The sequence below is a fragment of the Sciurus vulgaris genome, assembly GCF_902686455.1.
Source record: "Sciurus vulgaris genome assembly, chromosome: 10".
Taxonomy (NCBI): domain Eukaryota; kingdom Metazoa; phylum Chordata; class Mammalia; order Rodentia; family Sciuridae; genus Sciurus; species Sciurus vulgaris.
Genome location: NC_136470.1, coordinates 50,051,980 through 50,071,929, shown reverse-complemented (window position 1 = coordinate 50,071,929; position 19,950 = coordinate 50,051,980). Strand labels below are relative to the sequence as shown.

The following is a 19,950-nucleotide window of genomic DNA, read 5'->3' as shown; positions in this document are numbered from 1 at the left end:
GCTCAGTTCTGTTGCTGATTCATATCTTATCATATGAATGAACCATAATTTGTTTATCCATTCAGTTGTTGATGGATATTTGGGTTTGTCTCCAGGTTGATGCTACTTTGAATATTTGCCACAAGTTTTTGTATAGACATATTTTCATTTCTCCTGGATAAAATACCTAGAAATAAGATCAATGGCTTTTTGGTAATTTTTCAGCAGTTTTTGTAAGTGGCTATACTATTTAACGTTCACACTTAAAATATGTGAAAGTTTCAAATCATGCCTAAGATTTATTATTGTAAGTCCTTTTGATTTTATCTATTCTTGTGTTTGTGGTATATCATTGTGGTTTTAATTTTTGTTTCCTTGATATTGATTGGGAGTTGGTAAGCTATTACGAGGGACAAATCTAGACCAATACCTATTTTTATAAATGTAGTTTGTTGGAACACACACATGTCCATGTGGATGATGTCCATAGCCACTTTTACACTTCAGTGGCAGAGTTGATTCGCTGTGGTAGAGAACATCTGGACTGCAAAGTGTGAAATATTTGCTACATGATCCCAATGGAAAATCACCTTATGACTGTGATATTGACAATCTTTTCATATGCTGCTTGTTCACCCCATATCTCCTTTAGTGAAGAATCTATTCGAGTGCATTCAAATCTTTTTTCCCCCTTTTTTTTATTGAATAGAAATAATATATACTCTGGATACAAGTCCATCAGTAGATTTATCTTTTGCAAATATTTTCTACCAGTCTGTTGTTTGCCTTTTATTTTTCTTGCTGGTTCTTTGAAATTTCAAAATTTTAAAAATCAAATCAAATCCAGTGTGTCAGTTTTTTAAATCTCTTCTTCATATACTGTATCAGAATTGATGGGAATCGATTTAATTAAGTGTCTTAGAATATTTTGATATTTGTATAATAGAATAAGTGGCTGAACAAGAACATGTTGGGACTGTAACTATAATGTGTGCAGAACACATTACATACTATGGGTAGAATAGGGTTCTTCTTTTAATTCTGAAATGACTCATTATTTTATTGACATCAGTATTACTGCTTTTATTTCACTTAGTATCCTAAGGAAATTAATTCTATATCTGATTTACTTTATGCCCAAACTTGCTATTTAGAATATTTCTAATTTCTTCATTAATGTTGAATAGCATGGAGACATATAAAGCCAAGGTAATTATCGCTTGTACATTAATAAATATTCTTTACTTTTAGAATATTTTAATATTTTCTCCTGTATTTATTTTGTCATCTTGACCAACTTGATATCAACAATTTAGAACATGTTCTGAAATACTGTGAAAAGTATAAGAATCTTAGGAGAGATCAAATATGAAAAAATCCCTACTACTGAATGTACTTTAATGGTGATTCCTTTCTCACAGGTTGACGACTGGATGCCCAGGACAGTTAATCTGGTTTCACTAAGTACCATGTACTTGGGCCATTTCTTTATAGAACTTGACTAAAACTGACCGTAGCTCAGCGACAACAGCAACCTGCCCCCTCTGGTTGATTCAGAGAGTTTTTTGAAGTTACAATGCTATTTCTTTTGTCTGTTTTTCCAAACCCACCACTTCTGCCCTGCTCATTGTTTTTAATGCTGCAGGGCATATATTTACTTTTAAAAATGAAAAGCGGATTAATTCTCATTTTGTTTTGAAAGACTTTTCTTTTAGAATTTCACAACACCCTTTGAAATATTTAGAGATACCCTAGGGTGTTTGTTGCAAACAGAGGATTAGAAACCATTGTCACAGAGCCAAGATTCCACTTTGCCAATATGCAGTTTCTTTCCCCCAAGGCAAATTAGTGTTGCTTTTACACAATGCTTGCATTTATTTTTAATTTTTATTTCCTCTCACATCTGTTGCCATATACTCTTACTTCTCCAATGCTCTTCCTTCCTTATACTCCTGTACTTTCCTAGGTAGCATATATGCTACTTTACTTACAAATGTTATATTAGTAAGGCTTGTAATATATTGTATGATTTTCTATTGTCTTACTTAAAGTCACTCGGCAGAGATCTAACTATTAATAACTGCTGAAAAACGACTGTCATTATCTGCCTCGACTCAGTACATGAGCCATTAAACCAAAATTATTCAAAAGAAAAATAAAAGTATCACTTAAAGATTAAACATTAATATAGGATGCACATAGATATAGCCCCCAAATATTGGAGAATTTGTCAAAAATTGTAAAATGTCACTAAATACTCATTCAAATTTTCATTTGGAAAACCCCCAACAAACTTATTTGGAATAAAGGGGGAAAAAGCTTGCTTAATCATTTTTCTGACCACTGAAAGAAGCAATGAAGTAAGAACCAGATGAGTAAAGGGATGTAGAGAAGGCAAACCAAACATAGAGGGAATCCATCCTGGGTGAACAATGTGAGCCAATGTGAGCTAGGACCATGTATACACTGCAGAAGGCAAGGAGATCGTACTAGCCAAAACCAAAGGAGCTATGGTGAGATACTGTAATGGGAGAAGTAATGTATGGTAAGTTACAAGTGCCATAACTTCCTAATTCTAAATAAAGAACTGGGATGATGATCTTAAAGTATAAAGTTGGTGATACTGTAGTGAAGTGAGATTTTTTTTTTTTTTCAGGGCATTTTAAAAGTTTAGTTCTAGATAGTAGTATGAATCCATTTATGTACCTATGTTTATTAAGGCTACCCAGACTGATTTTGGTTGAAGCAGAATAAACTCAGTATGACAACCTTGGGGAGCTTGTGTTGTACAGACGTGGTGATTGGTATTTACACAACATAACACTTTGATTAATGAGAAATAGAATATGAATTGTTAAATTGGTAAATCCAGACTTCCAAATAGGCAAGATATTTTCAAAATAATAAATCTGTGGATAATAAAATAATTCCAGCTTGCAATCCTAACCCTTGGGGCCAGGCATGTTTTGGAATTCACAAATTTGAGGCATTTTAGAAAAGTATTAGACCAAATATTATATAACCCCTGTAGCAAGTGCTTGCCCAGCAAGCCTCAATTCTCTAAGCACATTTTCACTGTGAAGCATGTCAGTAGTCGCACTAAGCAGGCTCAGAGATGGACAAAATGGATTCAGGATGGTTCAGAGTATGTTTTGTTGCCAAATTAGTTTGAGATGAACTTAGGGAAAAAAACAACATACAAAGTTTTTTGGATTTCTGAATAATGGCTAAATAATTGTGGCTAATGGATGCCTAAGCAGTTATGGAGCAACTGTTGCATGCCAGCTGTTTCCCCTCACTTTGTAAATAGCCTAGCAAGGAGGTGGCTGTTGTCCATCCTTTATAGAGCAGGATGCTCAGGTTCAAGCATGTCCAGGGAGTTGCCAGAGTGATGAGTTAACCATTATCTTACAGTGACGATAACAGAGTTGGGTTTGAACCCTGTTCCTCTGGCTCCAAAGACAAAAGTCAATGTGGTTTCCTCACTGTTTGGTCAAGAACTTTGGTTAGCGTGATTATCTGTTCCTGTTGCATCAGTGATTAAATAAAAATGTCTTGAGAATTGAAGTAATGTCTCTCTTCGCACTTTTCACAGTCTCTCTGGGAAAGTTGGTCCAACTGTCATTGACAAGCTAATGATACCCAGACACACCCTAGTCCTGAGCATCACACTTAGATACTCAACTCTCTGTTGGGCATCTCCATGTAATTGTCTTACTAATACAGTGAGCTCCCAATGGGATTAGTCCTCTTTCTCCTTAGTCATTCTCTTCCTTCCAGCATTCCCTGTTTTACCACCTTAGCCACCACTAAGCTAGAAACCTTTCTTCTCCTCTCCCTTTCCAACTCTATCCATGGCCAATTCTTGTGACTGTAATGTTGGAAAGCAGCACAGAGAAGGCTGAAGGTTTTCAAAGTATAATAATTCAGGTTTTTTTGAGGAAGGGAGGGGTGGTACCAGGAATTGAATCCAGGGACACTCAACCCCTGAGCCACATCCTCAGCCCTTTTTATTTTTTATTTTGAGACAGGGTCTCGCTAAGTTGCTGAGTCTGACTTTGAACTTGTGATCCTCATGCCTCAGCCTCCCAAGCTGCTGGGATTATAGGCATGCTCCACTGTGCCTGGCAGTAATTCAGTTTTACCAATAAGGAAATCCGGGTCCTTTCATTATGAGGCAAAAGAGAAGGCCTAAATTCTACTTACCTGCAATATTACTACAATACTACTTTTTATTCTCAGCTGCTTTATATAGTATTAAGTCCATTTCCTCATTGCTATTTTAAAAATTATTATCTTATTTTTGTGGTACTAGAGATTGAACCCAGAGGCACTTTGCCACTGAGCTACATCCCCAGCCCTGTTAATTTTATTCTGAGCCCGAATAAAGCCAAGTTGGCTGGCCTCCAACTTGGAATTCTCCTGCCTCAGCCTCCCTAGTTGTCGAGATTTCAGGTGTGTGCCTCCACTCTGGGCTCATTGAAGTCCATTTTCTTTGATATCAAAATTGGCTACATTTTGGGCACATTTAGGCATGCATACTCTGAGCCTTACAAAGTAGAGAGCATTCTTTCCCAGAACAATGCCTCCAGCAACCAACCCTTGCTAGAAATTTTTGTGGAATGTAAAAACGGGTAAAGTAACAGCCACATATTTTTTTTTGTTTCCATCATTAGGTAAAAAGCCAAGCCTTAAAGTCCACATCAATACCACCAGTGATTCCATCCTCTTGAAGTTTCTACGTCCAAACCCAAATGTAAAGCTTGAAGGATTTCTCCTGGGATATGGCAGCAACGTATCTCCAAACCAGTACTTTCCTCTTCCCACTGAAGGGAAATACGCCGAAGCTGTAGTTGGTAAGGTGTTTGGGGATCAGGCTCAGAAAGAAGGGAGATAATGGGTGTAATACATACACAAATCTGGAGGGCAAGAACCATTTCTTCTACATCCTTGGCTGAACCAAATGCTACAATTGCAAATCATCTTCATAATTGTTGCAACCCGTAGCACAATACTTTACATAAAAATTTTTATTACATGCAAAAATAATGATAATCTTAATTGTCATTTTACCTGTAATTCCTCCCACATAACAATGCATAAGGAAAAAAATTAGCAGAAATAACTTGAGTTAATCCTCTGCAATGTGATTTATTTACATAATCTAATTTGCCTTATAGCTTCCTATAGAAGGTAACAACCACAGCTTTTTGGGTGTTTCTTTGTAAGAGGCTACATTTAAAATGAAAAGAAATTACATTTTAAAAAATTTAGAGTATTTCAGACAAAAAGATGAAAGGTTTTCTATATATTATAAAATTGTATATATCTTTGAAAATATTTTAATCACCTTCAGATGCAATTTGAGCATGAGTCACCTTCAAGACTTCTCCAGAAGTAAATTATTTGCAAATAAAATTCCTTTAAAGGATAATTTTTTAAAAAAAGAGGATCTCTGTTGTGAATGCTTTGAAAATTCAAGTTGAGATTTATATTTTGTTCCACTACTAGGGTTATTGCTTAAGAGGCTTTCTGTGAACTTCAAAAGTTCAGTGCTGTAAATTCAACTACTTTATATCAACTCTGGCATCTACGCATGTATGCAGAGAATGTTGAAGATTAATCTGTTTTGTCCTGCAGCCTCTTTGTCCTCCCAAAGAAGTCTTTGTTGGATTTGAAAAACAGCCAAGAGGGTTAATACCCTTAGTTAAAGGTGTAGACTAGATTTTATATAAGATGATCACTTTATAGCAAAACTGCTAGTTTTTTTCATAAAAAAAAAAAATGAGAATTAAGCACCTTGGAAAAATATAATCACCCTAATCTTTATCACATGAACCATAAAAGAATTTGAATGTTTGCAAATGTTTCCTACTATATTCATGCTATAGATATATGCTCACCTTCACACAGACAGAAGCAGAACTCTGGCTTCTTTTTTCACTCAGCTCTAGCAGTAACATTTCACTGATGATAGATTCTTATTTGGATATGTAAATTAAATTTGGCCAATTGGAAATTTCCTTTCTAGATCAGATGAAATAAATTCGATCAAAGTAATAGGAGTCAAATTACTAAGAAGAACATGTGTATGTGCAGAAAAATAAAATTTCTAGTATGACTATTCCAACCTTTTACACTTTCAATAATGAAGACTGATCAAATGAACTTGGGACCTTTTATTCATTTACTATTGTTTTCAGCCTTTTAGTTTTTTTATTATGAAAAATTTCAAACATAGGAGAGAACATCTCTGATGAGCCCTCGAGTTTCATCATGCAGTTTGAATACATGCCACTGTTTTGTTAATCTTTTATGTATAAAAGAATATATAGAACAATTTTTTTTGCTGGAGTATTTTAAAGCATCATCAGATATTTCATTTTTATCTGAAAATGCTTGATTATGCATCTCTAATTGGTAAGACATATTTTTAATAATGTCATGCCTTTAAATTCCATAAAATCATTTTATACCTAGTCCATATTTAAATTTCTCTTAAAACTGTCTTTTTCAGGGTTGGCTTATTGGAATCAGGATTAAACAAGGCCTATATGTTTCATTTGATTATGTCTCTTAAGTTTCCTACTTTCCTTTTGATTTCTAGAGAAACTGGGTGGTTTAGCATATAGAATTCCACATTTGTTAGTTGGTAGCTCCTATTCTGGTTTTTATGAACTGGCTCCTTTCTCCCTGTATTTCCTATGAAAAGATAATTGGATCTGGGTCTGTTTTAGATTTGAGTTTGGTTTTGGGGTGAGAAATACTAGTTTACAAGTGGTACTATGTATTTCCTAGTGACTCACAAGAAAAAGTACATAATGGCTGACCATCCCACTTTCTGACCCTAAGTTGGTTTGGTGTGCGTGTTTAGGTGCTCTAGACTGATTTCTCTATTTTTGAAATTATTTTTGGTTTTAGTATCTGACACTGATCATTGCTCAGATCCATTATTTCACACAAGGGTTATAAAATGACAATTTTCTAATTCTAGCATTCCTTCTGCCTTTTTAAGCTGATGATGATTTTTCTTTCTTCTTTCATCTACTTTTTCATTTCCTTTGTATGTTTTTAGGAAAATAGCATAAATAATTCTCATTGCTATCAGTTGGTGACCTAGCAGCCTCCACTGATGACTAATAATACAGTTTGTTTAAGCTCAATAAGAAGCATTGATTTTTATGTATCAATAGGTTTATATCAATATATCACTTACCCGTCTCCTGTGATTCTTCTCTTTAACCAGCCTGACAATGGTTGTTTATTTATGCTGGTGAACTATTAAACTGTGAGCTTCTTAAAGGTAAAGTTTATGTAGTGTTTTCTGGTTATTCATATCAGAATGATTTACATTGAGTATATAGGTAATAAATATTTGTGGTATAGATTTGAATGGACTCATAGAATATTTAGACTGTAGGAAGTCTTGGGAAACTGCTTAATCTAAGCTCTGTTGTCAGGTAAATAAACACCTAAATCATGCAGAGTAGATATAAAAGATATATCTCTGTGTATCTTAAAGAACTCTAGGGACAAAGTTTCCAGAACTCTTAGGACACTATTCCAAGGGGCATTTTAAAAATTCTTACCTATCCTTTATTCACCTTGTTCATTTTATTAGTCCCCTTCCTATTCTGGTAATCTAGTGGAAGTGGAAAAACAATCCTCTTACATACTTCTTTTTTTCTTTCATATTTTGTATGCCAAGGAATCTTTGTGCTTCTACTTTTATTACTTCAAAAGTGGACTTGTATTCTAAGTGTTATTTTTTGGTTGCTACAATTGATTATTTACAGTTTTCCATGATTGTATTTGCTTTAATTGCTCTTAACTGATTAAGCAGCTGTATATCAGCTTTCTATCGCTGCTGTAATAAATTACCACAAACTTGGTGACTGAAAACATTAAGAATACATTATCTTGTGAATGTGGGTCAGAAGGCCAATGTGAGTCTCATTGAGCTAAATTCCAGGTGTGGGCAGGGCCGCATTCCCTTCTGGAAGCTCTGAAGCTTTTTGCCTTTTTCAGCTTCCATGAAGTGCCTGCTTTCCTCTTTTACCCGAGACTTTTACCTGAAAATCAAGCTCTTCTCATAACACATCACATTATCCTGGCCCCTTCTCTTTCTCTTCTACCTTTAATGGCCCTTGTGATTGTCTTGTGCCCACCTGGCAAATCCAGGATACTCTCCCTATTTAAAGCCAGTTGATTGACAGCCTTAATTCTGTCTGTGATCTTAATTCTTCTTTGTCATGTAACCTCATGCATTCACAAGTTCTGGGCCTTAGTATGTGGGCAGTCTTTGGGAGGCTGTTATCCTTTCTGCCACGAGCTGTATGTTTGAAATTTGTGTTTCTATTCAATTGCCTTTATGCACCAGATTATTCTAACGTCCTTCTCGAATCTGTTCATTTGTAACAGCTCTATTTTTCACCGATGTCCTGTGGACAAGTTAGTGAATTCGTGATCATAAAGTGAATTGAAATCTCTTAGTTAAAGGTTGTGTGTGAGAGCAAAGGATTTTCTTTTTTATGCAAAGAAAGCATCACTTATACTTCCTACTCTTCCTTCTGAAATGGGTTAGTAGCATTTTTTTTTAGCTGCACTGAACTGTATCCAAACATAATAACTTTGATAGTCAAAACAAATATTAAGTCACATTGCCTGACACTTTTCACATGTGGAAGGGTGTATTCATTATTATATCTCATTTTGCTATGGAAATAAGAAGCTGTTGGTTATTCAGAAATGTTCAAACCAATATTTAGTGCTTTGTAGACTAATATTCTTAATAATCATTCATAAGCCTTTATAGATATATTGTAATATCTAGCAAGAATAGACAGATATTTTCAAGTCACTTATTGGTCTTACATGCAAAATAAAAAATGAAATATTCCTTTTTGCTGTTTTGAAAGTTCATGTTCATATGAAATTTCTATAAAAATTGGCTTCACAATTTAGAGGAATAATTGGAGTAGTAGAAAAAAATAGTATTGTCCCAGGTTGCTGGGACAAAATATTAATGGCCAGGAGAGTCCTGCAATGATGTGAGAAAGCAGGATTCACATTTAATATGTCCTCTAGGTCCCCACATTCTTTTTTTGACTCTCATCCTGAATGTTCTCACTTCTGGTTTACATTTTAAGTTTTTGCTTTAGCTGCGGATAATTTTACAAATGTCCAATAAAATAAAAAATGAGTGCTTTAATGTTGAACATTAAGACTCATACTTTATGATGTTCAATTGACATCTGAGATCTGTGTCACATGGGAAAGACTTTATTGACCATCAATTGTGAGTGGAAGTTGTAGAATTTTATTTTGCTATTCTTATAGTTGGAAAGACTTCGATCATAGATTTACCACTACCACAAATTCTGAAGGTTTGTCTTCCGGTCTGGTGTTAGGAATCCAACAGGATTAATAAGGGCAAGTGTTTTAATTTTCATGTATGTCCAGCTGCTAACCCTCATGCTCATTTCCCTGAGAGCACAGTTGCACAAAGAGTAGGCCTCTCAGCTGCACTCCCCAGACACCATCTTGCCTGTGACTTCTCTGACTGATTCTGGGGCTAGTGAAGAGGAAGACAAAATGCTAGTGCCCTGTATAGCCTCTGTCAGAGGCCTGGACCAGAATGCTAGAAGAGCAGTGTTCTGGAAAAGATTAGCCTTTACCTGAGAGATATGGAGAAAGATATCTAGTACTTTTGAGTTAGACCTAGGTTGAAATGGAACATCATTAGTTATTGTGCAGTAGTTTGAGGTAAGTCATTTAACTTCTTGAGTTTCATTTTGTTGTACATAACATAGAGGATAATCTTTCAGAACCATTGTTCCAAGACTATGGATGAATTCAATAAAACAGCTACATGGATTCTAGCACAGAGTGTGCATGCTTTATAAATGTTATCAGTTGCTGCTATAATAAGCTGAAATAGTTAACGTAAACATTTCTGAGCTTTGTCTTAATTGCTAATGATGATTGCACTAAATCTCCACTGAAGTTCTAGTCTGTTCTAAGATTTTAGTGCCAGGTTGAAAAACCTTGGTCTGAGTGGTGTCCTATGGTTTGATTTGCTTATGTATTGGGGGGTGGGGAGTTATTGCCAGTAAAATCCTAGCAGTAGATTCTTTTAGCAGAGCTGGTGGTTACTGAAGAGAAGTAGTCATACTCATCTATCATACCCCAAGTATGCTTTCTTGTTAGGGATAACTCTCAAAAGATGAGCAAAATCTAAGATTGTGACATAATATGTTTGGTTGGCCAAAACCTCTCTCCTACAGTCATTATCTTTTAATAATTAGATGGAGATTACTGTATCAAAGCTGCCATTTGCTTTTGGTGAATAGAATTGTCAAGTACTTCTTGGAATTCCATAGCTGTGGCCTCCAAAGAAGAATATGGTGACTCCCCCAATCTCAATCTCTGGATTTTGCTTTTCTATTCTTATTCTAACAAAGCAAAATTTTTCTAGTAAGAACATGGCAAGAATTTGGACCTGCCCTACATGAATCAAAATAAGAGGATGACACAGTTTCGTTTTCTTAACTGATGATAAATTTATTTCAGCAAGTTCAGGTCAAAGGTTAATAGCTTCTTATTCTGAAGTTTATCACTTTCTTTTATTTCACAGGGGAAACGTTTCAAAAAGTTTTGAATAAAGTTTACTTACAGTTATTGATCCAGATATGAATAAATATAAATTATGTTGCTAATAAATTTTAATGCGATTGATATACCTGTGGATTAGTAATACTCTTTTCAAGTTTTATCCTTAGTTTTTATTTGCATAGAAAACAGAAACAAATGTACATTTTTTCTTCTATGATCATAACTCAGAATTTTAGCTATCTTTTTTATCTTTGTCAAAAAAATGTTTGAGCATGTTCTATCCATTTACAGAAGTGGAATGAAATATAAATAATGGAGATTGCTGCTATTTATTATACTGAAGGATAAATATCACAAGAAAGGTGGCCATGGGTTTACTGGTAGAAAATTGCTAGAAGTAGAGGTTGAAGACAAATAACTGAAGGAACTATGTAGAGAATTAAATATATTGAAAAAAATAACTGGAGGAAAAAAAGAAACAGAATAAACCAATAGGAGGAAATGATATAGTGCCATTGAAACCAGCTGAGGACTCTCTTCTCTGGCAGAATCCTTGGAGAATTATCAAGGCTAGTCAGGAGGATTACAAGTTTAAAGCCAGCCTCAGCAACTTTTAACCAGACCCTGTCTCAATATAAAATATAAAAAGGGTTGGGGATGTGGCTTGGTGGTTAAGCGCTCCTGGGTTCAATCCCTGGTACCAAAAAAAAAAAAAAAAAAAAAATAGAATTAGCAAGGAATTGTGAAGTAGAGCAAGGCAGCTGCTCACTGGGAATAAGAAGTAATTCCCAAATGCAGATGAGATAGAGTCATTATGCAGGGTGGTGGTATTTATGCCCTTTTACCCAGAAAGACACTGATGCTCCAAATATTAAAACTTCATAAGGTTATCTAGCTCATAAATAGTAGGTCTGGGGTTTAAACTCAGGAAGTCTGGCTTGAGAACCTCAGTTTGGAACCATTGTATTCTATTGAGTCTCAAAACATAGGGAATTTTATCTGTTCTACAATAGAAAACTCCTGATGTTTTACTTCTACAATATCCTGTAAAAAGTATTTTCTAAGGTCATATATTATGGCTACCTAATTCACAAAAGTTTAAATGAATTAAAATGTGTTCTGTACTTATTGGGCTCCCAAAACTTGTTTGCCCCTTCTGCCACCATCTCTATTGATTATGTGGTGCCCATCTGCCAAGTGCTATGTCATCTGCTCTGCATAAGGCCGGCTTCACCAAGGCAGAAAGCATTTATGTCCCTTTCCATGAATATCCTAGAGACTGAGCATTTTCTTTTAGCATCAATGCTAATGAATTGCTGTTTCCTTTTATTTTTATGCTTTTGCTTTTTTCTGCTTTTGAGAGGGGTCTCACTATGCTGCCCAGGCTCTGCAAACTCTCAGGTTCTCGTAGCCCTGCCTCAGCCTTCCAAGTAGCTGAAAAAACAGTGTATATTGTAATATCTAATTCTAGCATCACTCAATAAATTGCTAATTATTTTGTCATTTCTGCCCCCACACTCCACCCAAATAGAAAACTCTAAAGAGTTAAGGTTAGGAGCCTTGTATTGCTTTTAACCTTCAATGTTATCTTGAATTTGGAAACACAATAAATAAATGAATGAATGAGAATGAGGAGAGTTTGAGACTCAGGAAGTCTAAAACATCTGTGGGTACCATTTAATATGAATTCTTCTTTTATTTGAAACTATTTTCAAAATGTCATCTAATTCTTAGTTATTTCTCTGGAAATGGACTTACGTTTTGGGAAGAATTTGGCTTTAAGTTTTCAAGTTAAATCCAAACTTTTCATTAAAAAAATTAGGCATCAGAGAATCATTTGATTTTCTTCCAAAGCACAAACAACTTAAGTAAACTTCAAAAGGGCTTTTAAAAAGACATTGGCCTAGTGGGTATCAATATTTTTAAATAAATGCATGCCATCACTTAAACAATTCACCATGAATTTCTAGCAGAAAGGCCTATGTTGATAATAGGTAACCATTTCACTATGCTTTAGTAAGGAAAACATCTTTTCAAAATTCTATTTTTTCTACTGGATTCAACTACAAGGTTTTTCACGGTTTGCCTGTACTCACCAAGTGATAAACTGTCTCCAAGTCCATCTTTTCTTGGAAATACAATAAAACGAATTCATAAAATTTCAATATAAAGCACTTTTTAAAAATGTATTACATAATGTACTGAGAGCAATAGCTAACTTTTTAAAGTTCACTTTTGATTATATTTAAAAGTATCCCCCAAATTGGCTAATGGCTCCCAAAAGATATACTATCCCAGGTTTATTGCAAGAGTTTGCCTATTGAGAAGGGGTCTTAATTAGACAAACAGCTGCCAATAAAAGGATAAATTAGAGGGTTATCTAGAAAACAAATATATAAGATAAGATTTAGATTTTAGAATTTCATTTATTTTTAGGGATATTTCTTAAATCCAAGGAACATAGTCATATTGGCTTTCCTAATGGTGCATTTTATTATTTCCCTTTATATGTTTTACTTTTCCAAGACACTTAGTGCTCTTTGGCACATGTGAGTCATACCAAGTGCCATGCCATGAAGGTCAGCATTCAGTTAGATTCTGTTTTGTATTGTTCCCTGTTTGGGGTGTGTTCATGTATGATTTCATCTTGTCACATCTCACCAACTGAATGTAGGCTTCTTGGGGCCAGAGTTGAGTCTCACCCTCCCCATATACTCTACAATTGGGGTCAGTATATCTACAGCTGGTAGCTATCCCTGGACTCTGGAAAAAGTTTTTCCTATCAACAGAATAAAAAGTCTCTAGCGGCCTGTAGTGGAAATCCCCAGGGAGAAATTATTCAACTGGGTTTAGGAGTTGACTCCACCCTATTGGTTAAGTAACTATCCTGGTTTATCTGGCACAATCATGCTTTACACCATTGTTATGACGTAATTGTCAACGGTGCTTCCCTTTCTGTCAACAGTATCCCAGTTTACTTGGAAAACGACATGCTTAATCTACATATGGGGCAAAGCCTAGGATTCCTAGCATTTTTACCAGATCTTTCACAGTCAGGTCCCAAAGTGATAGCCCAGCCTTTTCTTCTGCCATGGGGAACACTTTCTGTCAAGAAAAAAATCAAGGACGTATAGCCACAAGTTCACCTCATTAGGTGGGCACATAGTAACTGAGTGAAGAGATATCAGGTGAAGGGTCTCATCAGCCTATCAGCTGATGATTTAATACTTTTGAGCACCTACAATGTTCTGGGCCAAGGGCTTTATGGGAATGGGTCATTAAATCCTTATAGCCACCCTGTTAAGGAGATGCTATTATGATCCTCTTCATCCCAATGAAGACAGAGAATCCCCAAGAGGTTAAGAAATCTACACACAGCAGGCTGACTCCTGTTCCTTTGGCCATCATGACCTGGTGCTTTCCCCGTGGCATGTCAGTATTCTGGTATTATTGAACTCATCTTGTGGAATAATTCCTGGCCCCTTATCTACACATGGTATGCTGGCTAGAACATTTATAAAGAAAGAAAAAACCCTTGCTGATTTGAAGATTTTGACTTTGGATACCATCTGAGAGCTAATGTGACTTAGGCTTATTACTTGAAAGAAAAATATCCCAATGAAGCCCCAAGTCTTCAATAGTCCTTCCTGGAGAGAGAATATTAACAAAGTGCTGAGTTCATTGGAAAATGTGTGTGTGCGTGTGTATGGGCTCTACTTCAAGCAAGCCCTTGCCAAACCTTAAACCAGTTAATGGACAACACCCCACACTAAACTTCTCTGTGGGGTACACATATAAAATCCAGGCAAAGAAAAGAATACAAGGCAACAAAGCCAACAATTTTAATATCTACCAGGTCTGCTAAACTAGGAAAGGATGTGTACTGTCTGTTGGGGCAAGTGGGTAAGATAAATCATTTATTAAATATTTTTTATGTCAGTGAGAATTTGTCAAGAGTGCGAAAGTGAAGCAGGGTTAATTTGGGACAGTGACTGAATGAGATGATCCCAACTCTGTGCCAGGACCTCAGGAAATGAGATTACCTGGAATAGCAGACTTGTGGCCAGTATGCAGAGACTGGGAGCAAAAGGGTCAGGTCGGTGCTGGTTTGTGAGCAGGTGACCAGTGCCCTCAGAGGACCTGTATGCAGAGTCTAATATAATACTGTTGCTATCTTGAATTTTTAAATACTTTTATCTTTCCATGTTGTCTTGGGAGGTCCTATGAGACAATGGCATATGTGCTAAGGACATGGAGTCTGGTCTCTTGTGTCAGCTCCTCCCCTACTTTTGTTCTCAACTGTCTTATCCCCCAGACTGGCGCCCTTGTTGTCTGGTTAGCCTCTACTTCCCAATCCTGCTTGGCAATCTGGACTAGCCTCCACCTCCAGCAGAGGACTCAGGAAGGGTTCGAATGTGTACATCCTGGAGTGACACCTGGCTGGACATGGTGGCAGCAGTTCTTGCACAAGTTGGCAGTGCCACTGTGCTTTCAGTGGGGGATTTGGAGGGAGCACACACATGTCCCAGGGCAGAGTTTGCAATCCCTGAGGCTTATTGGTCAGGGTTGCAGATCAGTGGGAGGGGGAGATTGACTTTTCTGCCCTGGAGGTGCAGGTGGGGGATAAAGCATTTTGATCTTGGGGCTGCCAATGGTGGAAGATGGTCTTAGTCCATTTTCTGTTGCTCCAAAAGACTGGTTAATTTATCAAGAAAAGTAATTTTTGTCCCATTGTTCTGAAGGTTGGGCAGTTTAAGACTGAGTGGCTGCATCTGGTGAAGGCCTCATGCTGCATCATAATATGGTAGATGGTCCCAAAGGGGGGTGCCTATGTGGGAATGGTGAGCAGGTACATGCAAAAGAGAGCAGTGTGTGTAAGTTGAGGGAGGCAGCAGGCTCACCATAGAGCCACACACTCTCCAGGTAACTAATCCAGTCCCAAAAGAGTGAGAACTCCCACAAGACTGGATCAACCCATTGGTGGGATAAAGTCCCCATGACCTAATCACTTCCCATTAAGCTCCATTTCTCAGTACTCCTATGCTGAGGAATTAAGCCTCAATGCAAGTTTTGCTGGGGACAAATCATAAACCCTAATACAGTGCCATGCTGTTGGGGGTTGGAGTAAGATGGGGGATGGGGAAATAGAGTGAAGGTCTGTATTCACTTGCAGAACACAGTATTAACTAGCAAATAAACACCATGACAAGTCAAGACAGACCGTGGAAGAAAGAAAAAGTTTTTTGTTTTTAATAGTACTTTTTATTCTCTGCATTTTTTTCTTTTTTGTGCTACTGGGGATTGAACCCAGGGTGGCGTTCTATCAGTGAGCCACATTCCCAGCCCCTTTTATTTTTTATTTTGAGACAGGATCTTGCTAAATTTCCCAGGCTGGCCTTAACTTGTGATCCTCCTGCTTCAACCTCCCAAACTGCTGGGATTACAGGTATGTGCTACCAAGCCCAGGTTTTTTAATAGGGGTCCCATCTTTTGATTTTGTGTTGGTCCCGCAAATTTATATAGCTGGACCTGAATGAAGTGTGTGTTTTCAATAGCACTGCCTCTCAAACACTCAATGAATGAAAGAAATTTCCAATAATGTCTTCTTCAAAGGAATGGATCTTTGAAATGATCTGCTGTATGGAAAAAGAGCACGTGCATCTTCTCTTCCAGACAACCTTAGTAGACTGAGGGCAGTGAAGGAATGTAGCGAAGCTTTGGCAGCATGCTGAAAGGAAAAGTCCTGTGTTTTAGTCATCTTCTTCCATCTCTGTGTTCAAAAGACCTGAGATGAAAACATAAAGGAGAAAAAGTTTATTTGAGACTCACAGTTTCAGAGATCTCAATCCATAGATAGCCAACTCCATAGTGTTGGGTCCATGATGAGGCAGAACATCATGGTGGAAGGGTATCACAGAGGAAAGCAGCTCAGGACATGGCACCAGGGAGCGAAGAGAGAACTCCATGCATCGAGGACAAAATGGAAACTCCAAAGGCACACTCCCAGGGACTTACCTTCTTCAGTCACACCCTACCTGCCTACAGTTCCCCAGTTAATACATATCAGTGGATTAATTCACAGGTTAGGTTAAGACTCTTATAACCCAAGCATTTCACCTCTGAAAATTCTTCCATTACCTAATCCATGAGCTTTTGGGGTATAGCACATAACTAAACTGTAACACCCCCCTTTTTACCTCCAGCCTGCCTTCCTGCTGCCCCTACCCCCACACCCTCTCTCTCTTCCAATCAAAACTAAGTTCTCTTTTCATATTGACAAGCTCCACTCACTGACTCCATGATGTGGAGATGAGGGACTGCTGCTCAGTGCTGCCATCAACTCTGAACAACTTCACTTACAACACACAGACCAACTAAGCTGTTAAGTTCCCTTTAGCACAGGTCTGTGAACATTCTGGAATCCCATCAGTGATGGTCTTCCTGCTTATTTTTGTACTTGCTGTGATGTGGTTGGCTAAACTTCTGTGGACAATTTATACTTCAGTGTTATCCCAGCCCGGGGGCCTGCGGGCTACATCTTAAAGGCTGAAAGAAGTCAGAATTCTCTTTGAGCCAGGGGGCATAACAGCATGTTCTGTCAAACTGGGTGTGGACTCATTATTCAGCAGATTTTGTAATGTTCAATGGAAATAATTACCAATTACTGTAGGATTCGCTTTAAAATTTCCTTTCCAACTATTTTTCAGGCAGGGAAGGAAAAGATTTGTTATTCCACACTAAAATGCAACTTTTTGTAAGAAAACTGTAACAACAACAAAGAAGTTCTATTGGTAGTCTTATCAAAGACTAATTTCGATTAAAATTTATGAACTTTCAAAAATATTATTTGCTTTTGATAATAATGCAATGTTCCAGTCCCTACTTATTTTTTTCATTCTTCCTACAGAGCCTCAGGCTCATGCGTTTTGATTCTAAGGACCGGGTAATAAGGGAGAGAAGAGTAGATTCTTTCTTTCTTTCATAACATGTTTATTGTGCAATTACAACTTTTCTAGGCTTAAAGGTACATAAATGAATAAATGAACTGGGAGCGTGTGTGGACCAGGTCCAGATGATCCTCAGCCCACCAATTTTTTCCACAGGAGCTTAGAAATACTTTAAAAGTGGGAAACCTATGTTAGTTTGTGGTGATTATAATTCTATAGATATTCTTTTTTATGTACAACAAAGGGCAATGTACTATTAACCTAAGTTGTTTATTAAAAATTACTAAAATTTCATTCATAGACTCAGTAAACATAGTAAAATTAGTGCAGCAATAATGTTATACTATTCTGTATTCTACTTGAACATCTGGCTACCATGAGACTTTGCAAAACTACAACTTAGTATATGTCCAAGCAGACCGTGATATTTCCACAATTTTCTAGAGAAATGCCCCATTAGTGTTTTTCGTTTTGTTTTGTTTTTTCCTAAAGGAACACCTGCCATCCTAGAAAGAAATCGACAATGTTCTTGGATTGAGACTATCAATTGCTGCTGTTCTGGTCTTTGCATATGTAGTTACTTTAAGGTCAGGTAATTATTATCGACATATTCTGTGGTAGGTTTAGTTGTGTTATTGTTGATTCTGCCTGTGAACTGCTATAGCTGTCATACCAACACAGTTGTAGGCTATCATGTTCCAGTAACTGGGCTTTAGGATGGTTATGGACTATAGTTCAGATATGTATCATTTGTACCCCATTGCTGAAACCAGTTTGCCGTCATGGTGTCAATTTGTTATTATTGCTCAGTTCTCTGTCACCAGAATGTAAGAAAGGGTGGGGTGGGTGGGGAACAAGAACAAGGTTGGTCATCCTCCTGAAATTTAGAAATACTGGGTAAATGACCTTTCAAGAAATGAGTAGATACAAGTAGCATTGTACTCTTTTGTTTTTTAACCTTCCAACTCCCCACAGCCCTGCCCACCTCTCCTAGACTCTTTCTCAGGGAAGCTTCCCTCACCCTCTTTCCCTCATGGACCAGCAGGCTAGGGCATGTGTCTGCAAGAAGACAGGCAGCTGAGGCAGAACTGCAGAGCCAAGAGGCTGGGCCGAGCTCCCTCCACTTGTCTACTCCATGGCCACAGTTAGGTCCCTTTTCTCAGACCCAAAAAGTAGGCAAGAGAAACTCTGCACCTGAGCTTAGAATACAAAGAGACTTTTCAAGGGTGTTTTGCAGCAGAAGTTACTTAGTGAGAAACTGCTCAGTATATAGACACTGTCTGCTAAGTGTTAAGAGCTAGAGAGAATCCTCAAAATTGGATTGTACCCACTCAGTTTGTATTACAGCTAAATATGGCCATGTGGTCACACAGGAACAAACAAGAAGTGATAATATTACTGTTTCGGAGATTTTCAAGTACATGATCTGTTTCAAGTTTTATGAGTGAGTTTTATTCACATTATGGGTCTTATGGTGAGCTACGCTGACTTCTAATTAAAATAGTTAAACTTGTTTCATTAATTTCTAAAGTACTTTTAACTGTAAATTATACCACAATTTTATATCAAACTAAGAATGAATAAAGCTGCTAATAAATGACACTGTTTTCATATTCCTTAGGGCTTTTATTTATCCTTACTGAAAAAGCATCCTTTAACTTATCAATGTATAAATTTTATCTTACCTATTACTCTTTTTTTTAATCCTTATATTTCTTTTTTTTATTGTAAACAAATGGGGTACAACTTGTTTCTCTGTTTGTACATGAAGTAGAGGCATACCATTTGTATAATCATACATTTACATAGGGTAATGGTGTTTGATTCATTCTGTTATTTTTCCCTTCCCCCCCACCCCTCCCATCCCTCTTTTCCCTATTACTCTATTTTGGCAAATCTCTCTTATTTTAGAAAAAGTTTTAGACTTATAGCAAAATTGTAAAGATAATGCAGAGAATTTCTGTATACTTTATACCCATTTCATCCATCAGTAACATCTTAATGTTAGTGTTACATTTATCACAACTAATGATCTAATGATACATTACTAGTAGACATCTGTATTCTATTTGATTTCCTTAGTAGTCACCTAAGGTCATCTTTTCTGTCTAGGATACCATCCAGGATACCACATTACATTTAATATTCATGTTTCCTGAAGACTGTCCATTTCTCAGACTCTTCCTGTTTTTGATGACCTTGAAAGTTTTGAGGGATCCTGGTTAGGTATTTAGCAGAATATTCTTCAAGTTAGTTTTATCTGATGTTTTTCTCATGGTTAAATTGTGTTTGGAAATATGGGAAGAAGGTATCTATTACTTAAAAAAATGCATTAAGGGTTGGAGTTGTGGCTCAGTGGTAAAGTGCTTGCCTAGCATGTGTGAGGCACTGGGTTCGATTCTCAGCACCA

General features: G+C 36.9%; 1 protein-coding gene across 1 annotated transcript in view; it reads left to right on the top strand.

Moving 5' to 3' along the window:
• The window catches only part of ABI3BP (ABI family member 3 binding protein), a 233,759-nt gene that overhangs the window by 49,090 nt on the left and 164,719 nt on the right, over window positions 1-19,950 (top strand). Inside the window, 1 exon segment of the mRNA XM_079101410.1 lies at window positions 4,656-4,835. Coding sequence (XP_078957536.1) covers window positions 4,656-4,835 — 180 coding nt within the window.